This window comes from Chiloscyllium punctatum, chromosome 7 (genome assembly GCF_047496795.1).
Source record: "Chiloscyllium punctatum isolate Juve2018m chromosome 7, sChiPun1.3, whole genome shotgun sequence".
NCBI classification, from domain to species: Eukaryota; Metazoa; Chordata; class Chondrichthyes; order Orectolobiformes; family Hemiscylliidae; genus Chiloscyllium; species Chiloscyllium punctatum.
The window spans coordinates 108,341,995-108,362,003 of NC_092745.1; the positions used below are offsets into that span (position 1 = coordinate 108,341,995).

General features: G+C 42.8%; 1 protein-coding gene across 9 annotated transcripts in view; it reads right to left on the reverse strand.

The window, feature by feature from the left end:
• The window catches only part of szt2 (SZT2 subunit of KICSTOR complex), a 266,338-nt gene that overhangs the window by 189,965 nt on the left and 56,364 nt on the right, over positions 1-20,009 (reverse strand). For all 9 annotated transcript variants that reach the window (XM_072574543.1, XM_072574540.1, XM_072574542.1 and 6 more), the window contains exons 23-25: positions 16,329-16,435; positions 6,982-7,117; positions 4,115-4,483 (exon numbers count right to left, since the gene is read on the reverse strand). In XM_072574543.1, the coding sequence (XP_072430644.1) occupies positions 4,115-4,483; positions 6,982-7,117; positions 16,329-16,435 (612 nt within the window). The remainder of the gene's footprint in view (positions 1-4,114; positions 4,484-6,981; positions 7,118-16,328; positions 16,436-20,009) is intronic.

Below are 20,009 nucleotides of genomic sequence, written 5' to 3' on the forward strand. Positions count from 1 at the left end.
TCCACTCCAGAACAAAGTTCAGCACTCAAGATCTGACTGAATCAAGTGAAAGCCTGAGACTCCATGGCCATTGATTTGAAAAGCAGGAATGCTTTCTGGGTGATATAGTCTATTCTTGGTCACGCTCCCTTCACAGCAGATGTGATAGCACTGAAAGACAACTGCAGCCTCCTAATTTCTGAGTATGAGCAAGGTCCCCAGAACCAGTTCCCAAGAACATTAATGAGGGCGAGATGAGTACTGGCTCCTACAATCACAAGCTGTTTGTTCTCTCTCTTGCTGCTGTTAATTGATATAGTGAATCTATCAGCCTTAGCAGTGTGAGAGAAGCAGTCTCAACAGAAGAAGCTGCAAGCAGTTAGCTAAGGAAGTTCCGCAGTGAGGAAGTCACTGGGAAAGCTAGAGCCACGTTTTCTCTGAGCTCTGCTGCGTCTCTCTGAATGAAGCAAACTGCAAGCAGGTTGTAAGAAAAGGAGTCTGTGAAGAGATTGTGAAAGAGGCAGCAATGTGGCTGCAAGTGGGTTGGGAAAGGGGTGAGTGCAAGGGTGCAATGGGGTGGGGGGATGAAGAGGGAGAGAGGAGACAAGGAGGCTGAAAGGGCAAAGGAAATGATAGAGCAGCAAAAAGAAAGGAAACCGGTTTTAAACCAGTCAACAAAAATAGCAACCTAATTGAGAGTGAGGAAACTTGAAATCACGATGTAATAAATTACAAGCAAATGAATGTAGAATCTCTATCTTAAGACAGGAACTACTATCTAGGAAAAAGCTATTGCAATGCACACAGCATATGTTGTTCAATTTAAATCTGAGATTAAGATCTGAGATGTAGCAAAAAAAAGAGTAGCGACTCCTCAGATACTGAATCAGTCCATGTCCAATTGCAGCAATGCAGCAACATTATGATTGCTGAATTCCCCACTTTCAACATCCTAATGGGTTACCATTGACCAGAAGCTGAACCACTCTAACCATATGAATACTATGACTACGAGAGCAGGTCAGAATTGAGGAACCCTGCAGCAAGTAACTCATCTCCTGTCTCTGCAAAGTCGGTCCATCACTTACAAGACACAAGTCAGGATGTAATGTTAAAAAATTAAATGGGACACTCTCTCTGGACATTAATGTAATATTAAAGAGTTAAACTGCTCTAATTGAACACTCTGGAAGTGGGTGGAGAGGACATTCATGCAAGAATGCAGACGACTCTCACTCCATTTAGACAGTCCTTTGCTACTATTGCCTCTCCTACTATCAAATTAAACTCTCATTCAATCTCTTCCATTTATAAATGCTTTCTAGCCATCCCCTGAAGCTAGGTATATCACATCTAAATTGTCTTGGGGAATTTCTGAGTTAGGAAATCATCTGTATAATGATTCCTCAGGATTAGGGCATTTACATTTGCATTATCTCAGAGGATGATCTCATTCTACTGTTGTACCATGTGACTGGGAGGGAGTAGCCGGCAGTTGTCTTGAGTGGCATGTGACTGTGGGGGAGCAGCCAGAGTATCTGCAAGCATTTACCAACTGACCTGTATAAAGGGAATGCGTTTTCTTTGTTCGGGATCTCTTTTGACTTGCACGCCTGCAAGGAGGGTCAAAGGGGATCACCTAGCTTGTACAAACTTTAATAAACTTCAACTGTTTACAGAAGTTGATGTGTGTGAATTGCATCTCGTGTGTGAAACTTCGGAGAAAAAACCTAACAAGGTGTGTGCTTGCCTGGATGTATCCAGCTCTAACAATACTCAAGAAAGTTAACGTATTCCAGGCCAAAACAGAGCATCTGATTGGTAACATACTCACAAACATCAGTCCCTCCACCACGGACACACAATATCATCCAGAAAATGCACAATAGAAAATCATACAGGTACCTTATATAGCACCTTCTAAACACGAGAAATAATTTTGAAAACAATAGACTTTAAGGCATCTAAGAAATTCATGTCATCCTTGTGTACTATGTCTTTAAATTTAAGCAAGATGGGATGACTACTAAAGATATGCTGAATTCATCTACTTCTGCTTTTGAGAGTTCAAAAATCCCATGCGTATACAATTATATAATGGTACAGTTACTATGTAACTACACAACCTAATAAATAAGCTCATGAGAATGATTAAAAAATGTAATGCTGAAGACAAAAGGTAACACCCACAAAAATAACTTGTGTCAAGTTTTGAGCAAGTCTGGACTGTGCCTCCAGCATTTCAAGTATATTTCAACCTTATCAATTGTTTGAAATGCTGGTCAGTTTAAATTTAAAATAAGAAAATATTGATCACTCACTCATTTGCAAAGTTTCTTTTGTTATTAGCGTTCACACTTGCAAATAGAACTGGCACATTATTGCAAGTGAATGGGTTGGTACTAATTTAATGCCACATTTAAACTTGGAACTGAAATCGGGAATCATATAACATGTCACTGAATAGAGTTATAGAGATGTACAGCACTGAAACAGATCCTTCGGTCCAACTCATCCATGCCAACCAGTTATCCTAAATTAACCTAGTCTCATTTGCCAGCATTTGGCCCATATACCTCTAAACCCTTCCTATTCATCTACCCATTCAATTGCCTTTTAAATGTTATAATTGTACCAGCCTCCACCTCTTCCTCTGGCAGTTCATTCCATATTTGCACCACCCTCTACATGAAAAAGTTGCCCCTTAGATCCCTTTTAAATCTTTCCTTTTCAATTAAACCTATGCCCTCTAGTTTTGGACTGCCCCACCCCAGGGAAACGAGCTTGTCTATTCACCCTATCCATGCCCCTCATGATCTTATAAAACCTCTAGAAGGTCACCCTTCAGGCTCCAATGCTTCAGGTAAAACAGCCCTAGCCTATTCAGCCTCTCTTTTTAGCTCAAACCCTCAAAACCTGGCAACATCCTTGTAAATCCTTTCTGAACCCTTCCAGTTTCACAACATCCTTCCTGTAACAGGGAGACCAGAATTGCAATCAGTATTGCAAAAGTGGCCTAACCAATGTCCTTTACAACTCCCAACTCCTGCACTCAAAGCACTGACCAATAAAGGCAAGCATACCAAACACTTTCTTCACTACCCTATCTGCCTACGACTCCACTTTCAAGGAACTATGAATTTGCACTCCAAGGTCACTTTGTTCAGCAACACCCCCCAGGACCTAATCACTTGTGTATAAGTCCTGTCCGGATTTGCCTTTTCAAAATGCAGCACCTCACATTTGTTCAACATATTTTCAAATTGAAGTTAGGATTATTATTTGCAGTGCTTGTTGCAAGGTTCCAGTGTTTAAGGCTGAAAATGTGTTGCTAGAAAAGTGCAACAGGTCAGGCAGCATCCCAGGAGCAGGAGAATCGACGTTTCGGGCATGAGCCCTTTTCAGGAATTCCTGAAGAAGGGCTCATGCCCGAAACATCGATTCTCCTGCTCTTTGGATGCTGCCGGACCTGCTGCGCTTTTCCAGCAAAACATTTTCAGCTCTGATCTCCAGCATCTGCAGTCCTCACTTTCTCCAGTGTTTAAGGATCAACTATTGTATATATGGCCAAGTTCAAAGCAGTGTAGTTGGTTGCATAATATATAATTGTCTGATAAACCATGGTTCTGAAATGTATTTTCCTAAAACCAAAGTTTTTTGTTGGACTTTATATCTTGGAGCATAGAATATAAAAGCCAAGAAGTTTTGTTAAACCTATAAGATTTTGTTCAATCTCACTGTGATTATTGTTACTGCTGCATGGACCTCTGAGGTATATATATAGCAGCAGCTTCCAGAAGTGGAAGCCATTCATCAGCTTGACAACCTGACTGTGAGGAGCTCCCTTACAACATAGAGGGAACACTGACACAGTCAATGTGCCCTAATTCCAGGCATTCAAAAGATTTCAAGGGGGTGGCTAAATGTGGGATAAGAGGAGGCATTTGCAAAATATGTGGCCTAGAAACAGAAGTGTGAAGGGCCACAATTTCTCTCCCTGGGCCTGCTCAGATTTGTCTGTAAAAGTATCCATCCAAAATATACAAGACAATTCACCGACACTACATGACCAAAACTACAGACCATTTCATTACAGTCCTAAATAGGTTACATGCAAATGACTTCAGTCTGCTACCTGTATCAGGTTGTATTTTCTCCTTTTCAGATTCAGTAAGAGATATGTCATTACCACCTGCCAAGGTTGGAGAAAGGAGGGGTGTGGATCTGGCAGAATGGGTTTCCTGTCCTGGGGAATGCAATGTTGTCACAAAATCTTTTTTGCTGTTATTCTTCGATGCACTGACTGCAACTTGGCTAGCTTTGCTTTCAAGTGTTTCCTCGACGATGCCCAACTCAGATTTCTTTACTGTTGAGGGTGCACTAAATACGCCAAGGTGCTCACTCAACATTGATTCTTTCATTTCCACCTGGAGTAGTTCATCATCTTCTAATCTGGAATGCTTTGTGCTCTCATCGATCCCAGGTGCAATCAGTCGCTGTACATCTAACAGAAGGAAGTTCAGACAGAAAATAATTCAGAAAGGAAATGTGCAATAAGAAGTAACTATGATGTGAAGAACTTCTTTTTCCTTAACGATAATGAATTGCTTAAATATTATCATTGTGAATCAACAGGATTAACAAAGCGTGATTAACAACTGACTTCATATTGGAAGTACTATGGTGTTGCAGGCAAATATCCAAGATTTTTGGGGGTTTCCATAGCAAGAATAGGATAACACCTGTACCATTGATTTAGAATGGTCAAATAGCTTAAATTTCATTCCTGTTATAACTCATTCAGGTGTTTTGGAATTAAACTTCATAAATCTAATATTCCGTTTAAAACTTTATTCTTTATATATTGTACTTATTTACTGTTAGTTGTATACACTATGGTTTACAATGAAACAGTGAGGTGTGACCATAAGACCATAAGACATAGGAGTAGAATTAGACAATTTGGTCCATCAAGTCTGCTTTACCATTCGGTCATAGCTGATTTGTTTTTCTTGATTCTTGTTTTCTAACATTCTGGGAAGAACTGCATCATTATTTGGCAAGGCTGCTTGGTGTGCTGTCTGACCACGAATAAACTAGCCCATTTATTTCACCTCCAATAATAGTGTAAAGGATTGTAATATAAAATACAGAACACAGATATCCTGGTAAATAAAGCAACGTAGTTCTAGGTGTTGGAACACATTACTTGAACACATACAATGTGAAGGAAGCTGAAGGAGGGTTTACCATGTGACCATTTCGGACTAAAAAGGCAAAAGTGAACATACAGAGTCAGAGAGATGTGCAGCACGGAAACAGACTCTTCGGTCTAACTCGTCCATGCTGACCAAATATCCCAACCCAATTTGGTTCCACCTGTCAGCACCCAGCCCATATCCTTCCAAACCCTTCCTACTCATATACCCATCCAGATGCCTTTTAAATTATGCAATTGTACTAGCCTTCACCACTTCCACTGGCAGTCCATTCCACACATACACACCACCCTCTGCATGAAAAAGTTGTCCCTTAGGTCTCTTTTATATCTTTCCCTTCTCACCCTAAACCTATGCCCTCTAGTTCTGGACTAAAGGACCTTGTCTATTTACCCTATCCATGCCCTTCATGATTTTATACACCTCTATAAGGTCACCCCTCAGCCTCCAATGCTCCAGGAAAAACAGCCCCAGCCTGTTCAGCCTCTCCCTATAGCTCAAATCCTCCAACCCTGGCAACATCCATTTAAATCTTTTCTGAATCCTTTCAAGTTTCACAACATCCTTCCAATAGGAAGGAGACTGGAATTGCACACAATATTCCACATGTGGCCTGTACAGCTGCAACATGACCTCCCAATTCCTGTACTCCATACTCTGACCAATAAATGTTATAATTCATCTGCTATTTACAAAAAGTCAAATGACTGTATGTAGAGAATACATGTAAAGCTTTTGAAAGAAATTTCAATGCAGAATGCTTTCATATTTTTTTGTGTGGTGGCTCATGTACTTTTGTTGTCATGAAACAGAATAAAAGAATCATCCAACAGACTTCTGTAATATAACTCAATCATTACCTCAAATATAACTCATTCACAGTATAGACAAATATTAGGGTTTATAACTATTTCTCATCTGAACACAAGTCTGATTTGAGGATTTCATTGAAATGCTACCAGCCATAGAATCAATCTCATTGACAAGAAATCAATTGAATTTTAAGATGTCTTATCATTTCATTCTTTGAGTTTTGCCTCTTGGCCCACCATCAGTTTTTCTTTTTTATTTGAAAAACCCATAACACCTATTTCAGAGTTATATTGTCTGTTACCCTATGAATGTGTGCATTTGAGATTAAGGGGAGATCATTTAATTCTACAAGTAACTTAGTTGTTAATCAGTTTTATGATTTATTGTAGGAATGAGTTTGCGTCTAATGAATGAGTTATATTTGAGGTAATGATTGAGTTATATTACAGAAGCCTATTGGATTATTCTTTTATTCTGTTTCATGACAACGAAAGTACATGTGTCACCACATCAAAAAAATGTGAAAGCACTCTGCAGTGAAAAAAAAGGTTGCACACAATTGAATTTTAAAGAAAAGATTATACAGGGCATCTTATTTCCTTATCAGGAAGCAGGTGACTGCCATATTTCGAGGATTGCTCAGTTCTAAATGTCTGTTTTGTTGCACACAATGGGATAACAACTTTAAATATTATCAGATATTTCCAAAAATTGGCCCTTAGAATTTTAACATAGATATCATGTTTGTGAAAAATGTCATTTCTTAAAAGGAAAGATAGTCCTGAATAATTCCACACATGGCACACATAGATCTTTAGAGCATTTTACAGAGAGACTGGCACATGGGACTGACTCAAATTCCATCATAAGTATCCACAACAATTGAATGAACCTTTGTAACCAGGAAGAGGAGGCTACTTTCCTTCTTACAAAAATAATGTCTATAATGCCTGTTATCAGTAAAACTTACCTGCAAACGTGGCTGGCAAAAAGGTGAGCAGGATTTGCTGTGCATTCACAAACCTGGCATAGCATTTCCATTGCGGTGTGCTCTTCTCTGGTGCTGGCAGTGTATTGTCCTCTGTCATCTCAGGATTGCCAACACTCTAATCAATTAGAATTAAAAGACACACATTTATTGCAAGACATTAAAAGAATTCTTCCTGTGAAGGCAGTGAACATTTTAAAGATATTCTCAGTGTAAAATGTATCACATCATATCTATTACATCTATCAAGCAGTCCAATCACTATTCCTCATATTTCTTTAGATAAGTCATCTAAGACAAGAACTGCTACTTCCAATTCATCCCCATCCACTGCTGTGACCACGATGATACTTATTGTGATGTAAAGTAAAAACATTCATTTTGATTGTAAAGCAAAATTGGCTTGAATACATTGTGGGTGGATAACAAAGGTTAGAATATACACAAGATGCTAAGATATGTGGAACAATATAGCAGTCCAGAATTTGAACGACAAAATCAATGACAAGCCACCTTCAGGTAGAACTAATCATACTAACTTAGTGTAGAAATTCAGGAGGCCATTGTAAACAATATTTTATTGCCATAGGCAACAATTTAATAACAGGAATTAAAAAGAGACTTTGGCTCACTCTGCATATGGACAATTTGAAATATTCATTATGTACCTATGTCAACCAAACTAAAAATTGACAAACCATTTTGGACTAAAGATACAATCATGGAGAACAAACCTGTCATGCAGAATGGGACAAGGGATGTAATCAGCTTCAAAATTAACTAACAAAATTTTCCAGATGATACATATCGAATGCCCAGTGTTTCTGTGAAATAACACTAGAAACTGCTATTGAGCTATGCTTGCTGCAATGCTTTCTAGTAGTTGAAACTGTCCATAATAAACCTTCAATAATATAATCTTACACAAGCTGTCTTCTGTTCTGAATCACATAGCCCCAAAACCCAAACCTGGCAAATGCAGACACAAAGCACAGAACACTTAGCACAGAAGAACCTTTGACCCACTTTGTCCTCTCTGGATTCAGCCTATTCCCAATTCCCACTTCTTGGTCCATAGCTCAATAGGTTATTGCATGTGTAAGTACACGTCCACATATTTTTTAATGTGATGAGGGTTTGTATGTCTATCACTCTCTTAGATCCACACTACATTCTAAAGTGAAAATTTACTCCTCAGTGTCTCAAGGTCTAACAGGCAGTCTTGAAACAAACACTCTTAGAGAGCTTTGAGAATCACCTATTACAGTGAGAAAGAAACCCCACTGCAGTGATAACAATTGGAGAACCTTCAGGGATAGATAGTCATCCACCGCTGCACAGGCTCTTTGACCTACTTCTGAAAGCACCAAAATTGCTATGTGAAAACAACGAGGCAACTCAAAAAGCATTCTGTGTCAAGCAGCATTAACTTGACAGGGTTTGCCCTCAATGATAAGTAATCACTATCAAGGCATATGCCAAATGAAACCTACACCGGGCTATCCAAAGCAACTTCATAGAGATGCAACACACTTGGCTAAATCAGGAAGCAACAAATTTCAATGATATGCAAACTGCAAAGATTGGGAGAGATTCTATGATACTTTGATATATGTTAACTGGCACCAATCTGCTGGTTCATCATTAATCCTCAGTGCTGACAGGCCAATACAGCACATAGTAGAAGCCCAAAGGTATGGAAAGCTAGGCAGATCATTTAAGCACATCCTCAATTTTCTATTGTTCACCAATGAAAGAGCAATGAGAAGGCTGCCAACAGCTACATTCCTTTGACCCTTCTAGACTAATAGATAAGACAAAAGCAATCAAACTCCTGTCTAGAAGCATGGTTCCAGAAGCTGATGTTATTCTACAAGAATGGGGGTTAATGACTAGTCAAGAAGCTCACTAAATTCTTTCAGGCTAAGTGAGTGCAAGGAACCATCCACAAAGGTAAACAAACATATCTCTATTCTCCAACTGGATCAGCTAAAAAGGGCTTGACAATCACAGAGGAATCTAATCCTCTCCAACTCCAAAAATATTTGTCAGAATTCTTCTGAACCACTTAGTGTGACATCTCAACAAGGATCAAATGTCAGAGTCACTGCTGTTTCAGAAAAGGTCAAGGAACCAGTGATATGTTATACACAGATAGGCAGCTCTAGGAAAACTGTCAAGAACATAACATAGGCCGCAATGCCATGTTTGTTCATCTGACTAAGGCCTTTGACATAGTCAGTTATGAGGGCCTTTGGAACTATTCAACTATCCTGAAAAACTAATCAAATTGGTTGATAACCCAATCATGGCATGCCCGTGCGTGCCCTGAATGATAGTGAATTTTCTGACCCATTCCCAGTCATTAATAGAGTTAAACAGGACTGCCTGCAAGAGCTGACCCACTTCGTTATATTTTACATACCCTGCTCTCTCATCACTTGCATGGTGATAATCCGAGCATTGAAATCTGATATTATATGGACATGAGGCTGCTCAATCTGAGATAACACTAGTAGAGGTCCAGGGTTACTTGGCCATTGAAGGTGTATTACCCCGCTGTTCAGGGCCGGAAGGCTTTTCATAAGATTTTTTTTTAAGATTAGATTCCCTACAGTGTGGAAACAGGCCCTATGACCCAACCAGTTCACACCAACCCTCCGAAGAGTAACTCACCCAGACCCATTTCCCTCTGACTAATGCACCTGTCAGCAATTTATGCTTGACCAATTCACTTGACCTGCACATCTTTGGACTGTGGGCGGAAACCGGAGCACCCAGAGGAAACTCACACTGACATGGTGAGAATGTGCTAACTCCACACAGACAGTAGCCCGAACCTGGGTCCCTGGCGCTTTGAGGCAGCAGTGCTAACCACTGAGCAATCGTGCTGCCCATACAGTGAACACTGCATGCAACAACTCTGCCTTGTGATCATTACAAAATACACTGAAGTGATGTACCAAGGCTTTGCCCGAAATACCCTGCCTTGACCCTAAATTTACAGTAAATGAGAAGGACCTATCAACTACAGATACATTCATTTATTGAGACGCAGCGCCTCTCATTGTCAATATTGCCTATATTGACAGTGAGAAACATGCAAGAAATACTTAAACAAATGTAGCCCTCAACAGTCATGGCATATCACTCTGGGAATAAAGAGTAGTACATCTGCCTGGCAAACTAACATTCTATAGAATAATAGTTCTATCCATATGTCTCTGCATCTAAAACTTGGACTGTGTATCAGCATCATGCTGAGAAGCTCAACCACTTTCACCTGAGCTGCCTGTAGAAGCTACTGAAGATCAGACAGCAGGAGAAAATACAAGACAATGCTAACCCAAGCTGGTATGCCAAGCATTCACAGCATACTTAGACAGTCACAACCAAGTTAGGTTGATCAAGTAGCAAAAATGTATGACACTCGCCTTACCAAGGCAAAGCTTCTTTGGAGAGCTTAACTCTAGCGTGCATCATCATGGCAATCACAGGAAGTGTTGCAAGGACAGTTTGAAGGCTCAACTTAAGAGATTTAACATCAACCTCAATGCCTGGAAGAAGCTCACTCTGGACTGTGCAGCCTCTTCAAACGTAGGCACAGAACAGAGACACAGAAAAATGCGGGATGAAATCCCAAGCCAGCAACGTGTTCAATACCCAATCACTATAGTGTCAAGTCCTATTTACAGCAGAGTGCTACAGATGTCAGTCAAGTCCTGTTTACAGCAGAGTGCTACAGATGTCAGTCATAACAAATATGCATCTAATGGTACCCAATCAAATAGCCCTGATAATGAACATCTTTGCCTCAAATAATGACAAACACATACTCTTTCAGGCAGCGAACCTCAGATGCTCACCACTCACCAGATGAAAATGTATGCCTCTCTCCCTCTTTAATCTTTACATCAATTATTTTAAATCTGTCCCATTACTAACTTTTGATTACACTGATAAAATGAATTCTTGTGATTCATGTTTACTCAGCCACTTAGAATCTTATACAGGTCAATTAAATCTCCCTTCAGCTTCCTCTATTCCAATATAAACAAACACAGCCTAGTAACCTAGTTTTCCCTTCCTAGTAACATACACTAAAATTCCATCTACTGCAGTCACATCCTTCCTGTAATATATCAACTAGAATTGTCAGCTATGTTGTAGCTGCAGACTAACTTTTAAAATCCATTCGCAGGATGTGAATATTGCTGGCAAGGCCCGCATTTATCATCAATCCTAACTGCCCCTTAGAAGGTAGTGACAGTAGTTCCAGCATAAGCTCCCTGAATATTGGTGGGGAATGTGCCAATTGAAAAGGGTTGGTTTATGGGATCTTGTGGTGCTGGAAAAGCACAGCCAGTCAAGCAGAATCGATGTCACGAGCATAAGTTCTTTACCAGGAATGAGGCTTGTGGGCAAGAGGTGCACCATAGCTACATCTCCTTCCTCAGTGCCAATCTTAGTAAGTCTCTCTCTCACAAACCACCCCCCCACCAGGTCATCTCTTCTGCCCTGAAGCTCTTAACCACGTTCTGAAGCAGACTCACGACCACAGCCACATCTCCTTCCTCAGTGGCACATTCTCAACCCTGATCTCCAGCATCTGTAGTCCTCACGTTCTTCTCGGTTCATGGGATGTTACTACATTGGGAGACGTACTGATTAGTAGTAAAGTTATCTATCACTCTGTTAAATTTGCCAACAGAGTTGTTATTCCAATTTCTTCTTCCTTTTATTGTATTCAAACTATAACATATGAATAAAGTGTGATTTCCTTCATATCTGATAGTTTAATCAATCGATTTGCATTTGGAATGCAATGCCTGGCACTTGCCTTTAAAATAAGAAAAGGTTTGAGTCAAAGCAATGTTAATATATTTTGAGGAGATTTGGTCTAGTTCATAACTCCACTACCTCTTGAGAAAGGAGCTGCTTTTTTGAACTGCTGCAATCCAAATGCTGTAGATAGACCCACAATGTCACTGGGGAGAAAGTTCAGGATACTGATTCATTACCACTAAAGGATTGGCAGTATACTTCCAAATCAGAATGGCTTCAGGAGAACTTGCAAGCAGCAATGTTTCTTTGCCCTTGTCCTTCTAGATGGCAGCGATTGTAGATTTTGAAGATGCTAAGAATCCTTGGTGAAGTCCTGCAGTGCATCTTGAAGATGGCATTCAATGCTGCTCCTGTACATTGGTAGTGGAGAAGGTGAATATTTGTGGACATGGTGCCAATCAGTCTGGTTGCTGTCATGGATGACATTCAGCTTCTTGATTGCTGTTGGTGCTGCACTCATCCAGGAATGTGGAATGTGGGAATGCTGCACTCATCCTGACGTGCACCTTGTAGACGGTGAACAAGCTTTGTGGAGACAGGGTTCGATTTATTCACTGCAAGATTCCTAGCCTCTCAGTTGCTCTTTGAGCCACATTTATATAGTTAGTCGAGTTCAGTTTCTCATCAATGGTAACCCTAGAATGTTGCGATTCAGTGATAGTAATGACTTTGAATGCCAAGTTAAGTTCTCTCTTGTTGAAGACAGTCATTGTCTGGCTCTTGTGTGGCATAAATGGTAATTGCCACTTGTCAGTCCTAAACCTGCATATTGCCCACATTTTGTTGTAATTGGACATGCACTGTATCTGAGGAGTCACAAATAGTGCTAAATATTGTGCAATTGTCAACCAACATCCTCACTTCTGACCTTATGCCGGAGGGAAGCTGACTGATGAAGCAGCTGACAATGGTTGAGCATGGTAGGCCTTTTCGGAGCAACACCTGAGCTAAGATAACCAACTTCCTTTGTTGTGATTTCAACCAGGAGAGAGATTTTCCCCGATTCCCGTTGACTCCAGTTTCGTTAGGGTTCATTGATGCCATGATCAGTGAAGCATGACCTCAATGTTAAGGACAGTTACGCATACATCACCTCTAGAATTCATCCATTTTGTCCACATTTGAGCCAAGGTTGCAATGAGCTCAGGTGCTTTGGTCCTTGTGGAGTCCACACTGAGCATCAGTAAGCTTGATAGTTTTGTCTATGACAGCTTACATCACTTGACTGATAGTCGAGAGTAGACCGATGGGGTGATAATAGGTCAGGTTGGATTTATCCCTTGGACAGACCTGGGCTATTTTCCATGTTGTGACTGTATTACTGTAATGGAACAGCATGTCAAGGGATGCAGCTAGTTCTGGAGCTCGTCTTCAGTCCTAATGCTGAAGTGTTACCAGAATCAAAACGGTTTTTAAAAAAAGCACCGAAGATGCTGCAAATCTCTAGAGGAAGAAGAGTTTGATCATGCATTTGGCACTTCAGGCTGAAGACTGTTGCAGATGCTCCAGGTTCATCTTTCTCACTAATGTGCTAATATCTCCCATTATTGAGGACAGAGATGCTTATGGAGACTCCTCCTTCAGTGAGTTATCCAATTGCATAACACCATTCACAACTGGACTGCAGGGCTTAGATATGATCCATGGTTGGGAACTAATTTAGCTCCAGCAGTTGTACCTTATGTAATTTAGTACACAAGTAACTTCACTTGACTGACACCTCATCTTTGAGTGTTGCAAGATGGTGGCAGAATGAGATTCTCCAGTCAGAGCTCCTCAGCTCGCCAGTTCCTTTTGTTTATTTTTAAACCTCTTTGCAGCAGAATTTCTCCTCCCTCCCCCAACTTTTAACTTCTTAAAACACCCTACCAAATCTGGAGAACGGTGATGGAACAAACAGAGACAAGTCGGAGGCCAAGACCCGGAGCGGTGAGCAGAGCAGGAAGCAGAGTGAGTAATGGGCGGAGCGAGTCACAGACCGAGACCCGGAGCGGGGAGCAGAATGGGTCACGGGCCACGCGCCGAAGCAGGGAGCAGAGCGAGTCACAGACTGAGCCCTGGAGCGGGGTGCAGAGTGAGTCATGGGCAGAGCCACGGAGCAGGGAGCAAAGCATATCACGGGCCGGCCCCCGGAGCAGGGAGCAGAGCGAGTCATGGGCAGAGCCCCGGAGCGGGGAGCAGAGAGAGTCACAGGCTGAGACCCGGAGCAGGAAGCAGAGTGAGTCACAAACCAGGCCCCGGAGCGGGGAGCAGAGAGAGTCACAGGCTGAGACCCGGAGCAGGGAGCAGAGTGAGTCACAAACCAGGCCCCGGAGCGGGGAGCAGAACAAATCACGGGCCATGCCCCAGAGCAGGGAGCAAAGCAGGTTACGGGCAGAGCCCCGGAGGGGGGAGTAAGTGTGAGTCACAGGCACAGCCCCGGAGCAGGGAGCAGAGCGTGTCACGGGCAGAGCCCTGGAGCAGAGCGAGTCACAGACCGAGGCCCGGAGCAGGGAGCAGAGCGATTCACGGGACGGTCCCCGAAGCAGGGAACAGAGCAAGTCACGGGCAGAGCCCACAGCAGGGAGCAGAGTGATTCACGGGATGGTACCCAGAGCATGGAGCAGAGCGAGTCGCAGGTAGAGCTCCGGAGCAGGGAGCAGAGCGATTCATGGGACGGTCCCCGGAGTGGGGAGCAGAGCGGATCACGGGCAGAGCCCCAGAGCGTGGAGCAGAGCGAGTCGCGGGCAGAGTCCCGGAGCGGGAAGCAGAGCGAGTCATGGGCAGATCCCCAGAGCGGGGAGCAGAGCGCGTCACGGGCAGAGCCCCAGAGGAGGGAGCAGAGGGAGTCACGGACTGAGCCCGGAGCGGGGAGCAGAGCGAGTTGCGGGCAGAGTCCCGGAGTGGGAAGCAGAGCGAGTCATGGGCAGATCCCCAGAGCGGGGAGCAGAGCGCGTCACGGGCAGAGCCCCAGAGGAGGGAGCAGAGCGAGTCACGGACCGAGCCCGGAGCGGGGAGCAGAGCGAGTCACATGCAGAGCCCCGGAACGTGGAGCAGAGCGCGTCACGGGCAGAGCCCCAGAGGAGGGAGCAGAGCGCGTCACGGACCGAGCCCCAGAGCAGGGAGCAGAGCGAGTCGCGGGCAGGGCCAGGGAGCGGTATCTCTGGTGTACTCCTGGCATGACCTCCTGTATTGGTTTATTGAACCGGTGTTATTCCTCTGGCTTGATAATAATGGTGGAGTATAGAATGCCAGGATGTGAGGTTGCAGTTGGAGTACGAATCATCTGCAATTGATAGCCCACAGTGCATCGTGAATGCCCAATTTTGAATTGTGAAATTTGCTGAAATCACTCCTGATTTAGTACAGCGTTAATGCCACATAACACTACTGAAGGCATTCGCAATGTGAAGACAGGACTTCATCGCCACAAGATATGTGCAATGGTTACTTTTAATGAAATTGTAATGGACAGATGCATAGGCAGCAGGTAGATTGGTGAGGATGAGACCATATTTTCCCTATTGTTCCCACCCAGTACACACAGTCTATCAACCATGCCTTTTAGGACCTGACCAGCACAGTTAGTCGTGGTACTTAATGCTGATTTTTCCCACTCTTTCCATGCCCTTGCCTTCCTCAGTCTTTCCCCAAGAGGTATTCAACATGGAGGAGCACTGATTCACTAGATCATGGGAGAGCAGTACGTGGTGACAACAGAAGGTTTTCTTGGTTTTCCATATTTAACCTGATGTTATGAGGTTTCACTTCTCAGTCAAAATTGAGGACTTGCAGGACAACTCCTTCCCAACTTTATACCACTGTGCTGCCATCTCTTGAGCCCACATTGCTGGTAGAGTAGGACACATCTAAGGTGATGATATTTTCTGGGATGTTGTCTGTAAGGCATGATTCCGTGAATATGACTATGTTACGTTGCTTGACTAGACTGAGTGATATTCTTTCACAAGCCCCCAGATATTAGGAAGGACACTTGCGCAGGGCCAACAGGGCCGTGAATCACCATTAGTCGATGTCAGGTGGCCCTCTAGTTTCCTTCCTTTTTCCCTTTTGTGCGGTCGACACTCTCAGTCAGAGGACAGTTAAGAGGCAATCACATTACTATGGGTCTTACACAGTAAGGATACTTTACACGTTACCTTACAATGCAAGGATAGCAGTTTCTTTCTCTAAAGGACATTAGTGATCAGATGGATTTTTACGACTCTTAATTCCAGAATTTTAATTCAGTCAAATTCAAATGTGATGGTGGGATTCCAACCCAGGGCCTTAAAACATTACCTGGGTCCCTGCTTTACCAGTCCAGCAACAATACCACTAGTTTATTGTCTCTCTAGTCTAATTTATTTATTGCATTGGATCTATATTTTTACGACAATTGGATTTTTGAAGCAGTATCAAACTTGGATAGGTGAGACCAACTACCTGTACGTGAATTGAATTCAAATGTGTTAACAGATCTGCAAGGCCCTAAACCTGCCTACCTGTAAGGTGCTGGTTGAACCCAGGACCTCTTTGTTACTTCCAAGGGTATGCAATGACATCATGGTATCTTGTCTGTCCAACATTTTGGTCACTTTCAGTGGTTCGTCTGCAGAACAAAAATATAGCACATTAACTTCTTACTTGTGCGTGATTATAAGGCTTTTATGAAAGCAATTTAATGTCACAAAAAACAGACTCATACGGAGAGAAATTTACACAACTGCTTTTCATGGATAAGGACATTAACACAGAGAAGACGCCTTTTCTTAAAACTAGCTTTCAGTTCAGACATACATCCTGGGTAATCCAAGATGGAGGATTGGAAGAATTTCTGGCTATAACAAGCTGCTCCTTTTTTTTTGAGGTATTTTAGGTGTTAGAGGTGACTTCCTCCAATTCCAGGAGCAGCAAATCCTGTTTTATATGCTGTTGCATTTTTTTCCTCCAACATTCCAAAACAAAACCAAAACAACAGCACTTTTAAAAGGGAGAGGAACAAACAAATGCAGCACATGGTCAGGCAGTGCACGAGAAAGAGAGAGACAGAGAAAGAAACGCACGCTGCTAACTGACACAGCAGTGAACCTGCACAGTTACTGCCTTTGCTGTTTGAATTCATGTATCGCTGGACATCGGAGTGCATCTGGGAAAATTAACAAACAGTGAAATTCACAACTGATCTTGGAGGAACCTGTTTGGGAGAGGTCACAGCACAGAAACAAATAAGGGAATAGTTTTAAGTGTGGCCTTACAGTAAGTCTGTATTAGTAGGCAGAGTGGGTTCTTTCTTGATTATATGTTTTATTGAAATAGGTCTCTTGATTAAACTTAAAAATATAGCCATAAGTATTAAGTTAGCCTGGAGCAGTGTTTTGTAGAGGAATCAGACAGTGCTATTTTCTGGGTCTGTAGATTGAAAGAAGCAATAATGGCCCTTAGTAAAGTGATATGCTCTTCTTGTTGGATGTGGAAGTATAGGGAGACTTTAGGCGTTACTGAGAATTATATCTGCAATAAATGCTGTTGGTTGTAAATCCTATCAGATCGAATGGATCGGTTGGAGAGACAGTTAGAGGCAATAAGGAATTTACAAGAGCAAGGGGATGTGATGGATGGTAGTTATAGGAAGGGAGAAAACTTGCAGATACAGTCACATAGATGGGTTAACTCCAGGAAAGGTAAGAGACGTAGGCAGGTAGTGCAGAAGTCTTCTGTGGCTATCCTCATTTCAAACAAGTATGCTGATTTGGAAAACGTGGAGGGTGATGATTCTCAGGGGAATGTAGCACGAACAGCCAAGTTTCTGATATTGAAACTGGCTATAATGCAATGAGGAGTACGTTGGGTTCCAAGAGATCAATTGTGCTGGGGACTCTCTAGTCCAAGGCACAGATAGATGTTTTTGTGGCCAGCAGCAAAAAATCAGAATGGTGTATTACCTCTCTGGTGCCAGGATCAAAGATGTCTCAGAGGATGCAGAATGTTCTCAAGGGGAAGGTCATTGTACACAATGAAACCAATGACATAGGAAGGGAAAAGGTTGAGATTCTGAAGGGAGATTACAGAGAGTTAGGCAGGAATTTAAAAAGGATGCCCTCAAGAGTAGTAATATCTGGATTACTCCCAGTGCTACAAGCTAGTGAGGGCAGGAATAGGAGGATAGAGCAGAGGAATGAATGGCTGAGGAGCTGGTGTATGGGGGAAGGATTCACATTTTTGGATCATTGGAATCTCTTTTAGGGTAGAACAAGATCCATACAAGAAGGACAGATTGCATCTGAATTGGAAGGGGGCTAATATACTGGCAGGGAGACTTGCTAGAGCTTCTCAGGATGATTTAAACTATTAAGGTAGGCGGTGGGGTGAACACAGAGATAGTGAGGAAAGAGATCACTCTGAAACTGGTACAGTTGAGAAAATAAGTGAGTCAAACAGTCAAAGCAGGCAAGGACAAAGCAGAGAACAAGGTAGGATTGATAAATTAAAGTGCATTTATTACAATGCAAGAGGCCTAATAGGGAAGGTGGAGGAACTCAGGGCATGGTTAGGAACATGGGACTGGGATATCATGGCAATTACAGAGACGTGGCTCGGGGATGGACAGGACTGGCAGCTTAATGTTCCAGGTCACAAATGCTACAGGAAGGACAGAAAGGGAGGCAAGAGAGGAGGGCGAGTGGTGTTTTTGATGAGGGGAAATATATAGAACATAGAACACAGAAGAATACAGCGCAGTACAGGCCCTTCGGCCCTCGATGTTGCGCCGATCAAAGCCCACCTAACCTACACTAACCCACTATCCTCCATATACCTATCCAATGCCCGCTTAAATACCCATAAAGAGGGAGAGTCCACTACTGCTACTGGCAGGGCATTCCATGAGCTTACGACTCGCTGAGTGAAGAAGCTACCCCTAACATCAGTCCTATATCTACCCCCCCTTAATTTAAAGCTATGCCCCCTTGTAATAGCTGACTCCATACGTGGAAAAAGGTTCTCACTGTCAACCCTATCTAACCCCCTAATCATCTTGTACACCTCTATCAAGTCACCCCTAAACCTTCTTTTCTCCAATGAAAACAACCCCAAGTGCCTCAGCCTTTCCTCATAGGATCTTCCTACCATACCAGGCAACATCCTGGTAAACTTCCTCTGCACCCGTTCCAGTGCCTCCACATCCTTCCTATAGTATGGCGACCAAAACTGCACACAATATTCCAGATGCGGCCGCACCAGAGTCTTCTACAACTGCAGCATGACCTCAGGACTCCGGAACTCAATTCCTCTACCAATAAAAGCCAGTATGCCATATGCCTTCTTCACTGCACTATTTACCTGGGTGGCAACTTTCAGAGATCTGTGTACATGGACACCAAGATCCCTCTGCTCTTCCACACTACCAAGTAGTCTACCATTAGCCCAGTAATCCATCTTTTTGTTACTCTTACCAAAGTGAACCACCTCACACTTAGCTACATTGAACTCCATTTGCCACCTTTCTGCCCAGCTCTGCAGCTTCTCTATATCCCGCTGTAACCTGCCATATCCTTCCTCACTGTCTACAACTCCTCCGACTTTCGTATCATCCGCAAACTTGCTCACCCAACCTTCTAACCCTTCCTCCAGGTCATTTATAAAAATGACAAACAGCAATGGTCCCAAAACAGATCCTTGCGGAACACTGCTAGTGACGGCACTCCAAGATGAACCTTTGCCATCAACTACTACCCTCTGTCTTCTTCCAGAGAGCCAATTCCTAATCCAAACCTCCAACTCACCCTCAATGCCATATCTCTGTATTTTCTGCAGTAGCCTACCATGGGGGACCTTATCAAACGCCGTACTAAAATCCATACATACCACATCTACCGCTTTCCCCTCATCTACCTCCTTAGTCACCTTCTCAAAGAATTCAATAAGGTTTGTGAGGCACGACCTGCCCTTCACAAAACCATGCTGACTATCCTTGATCACATCATTCTTATCCAGATGTGCATAAATCCTATCCCTTACAATTCTCTCTAAGACTTTGCCCACAACAGAAGTGAGACTCACTGGCCTATAGTTACTAGGATTATCCCTACTCCCCTTCTTGAACAAGGGAACCACGTTTGCTAGCCTCCAGTCCTCTGGCACTACTCCTGTAGACAAAGAGGACACAAAAATCAAGGCCAATGGCT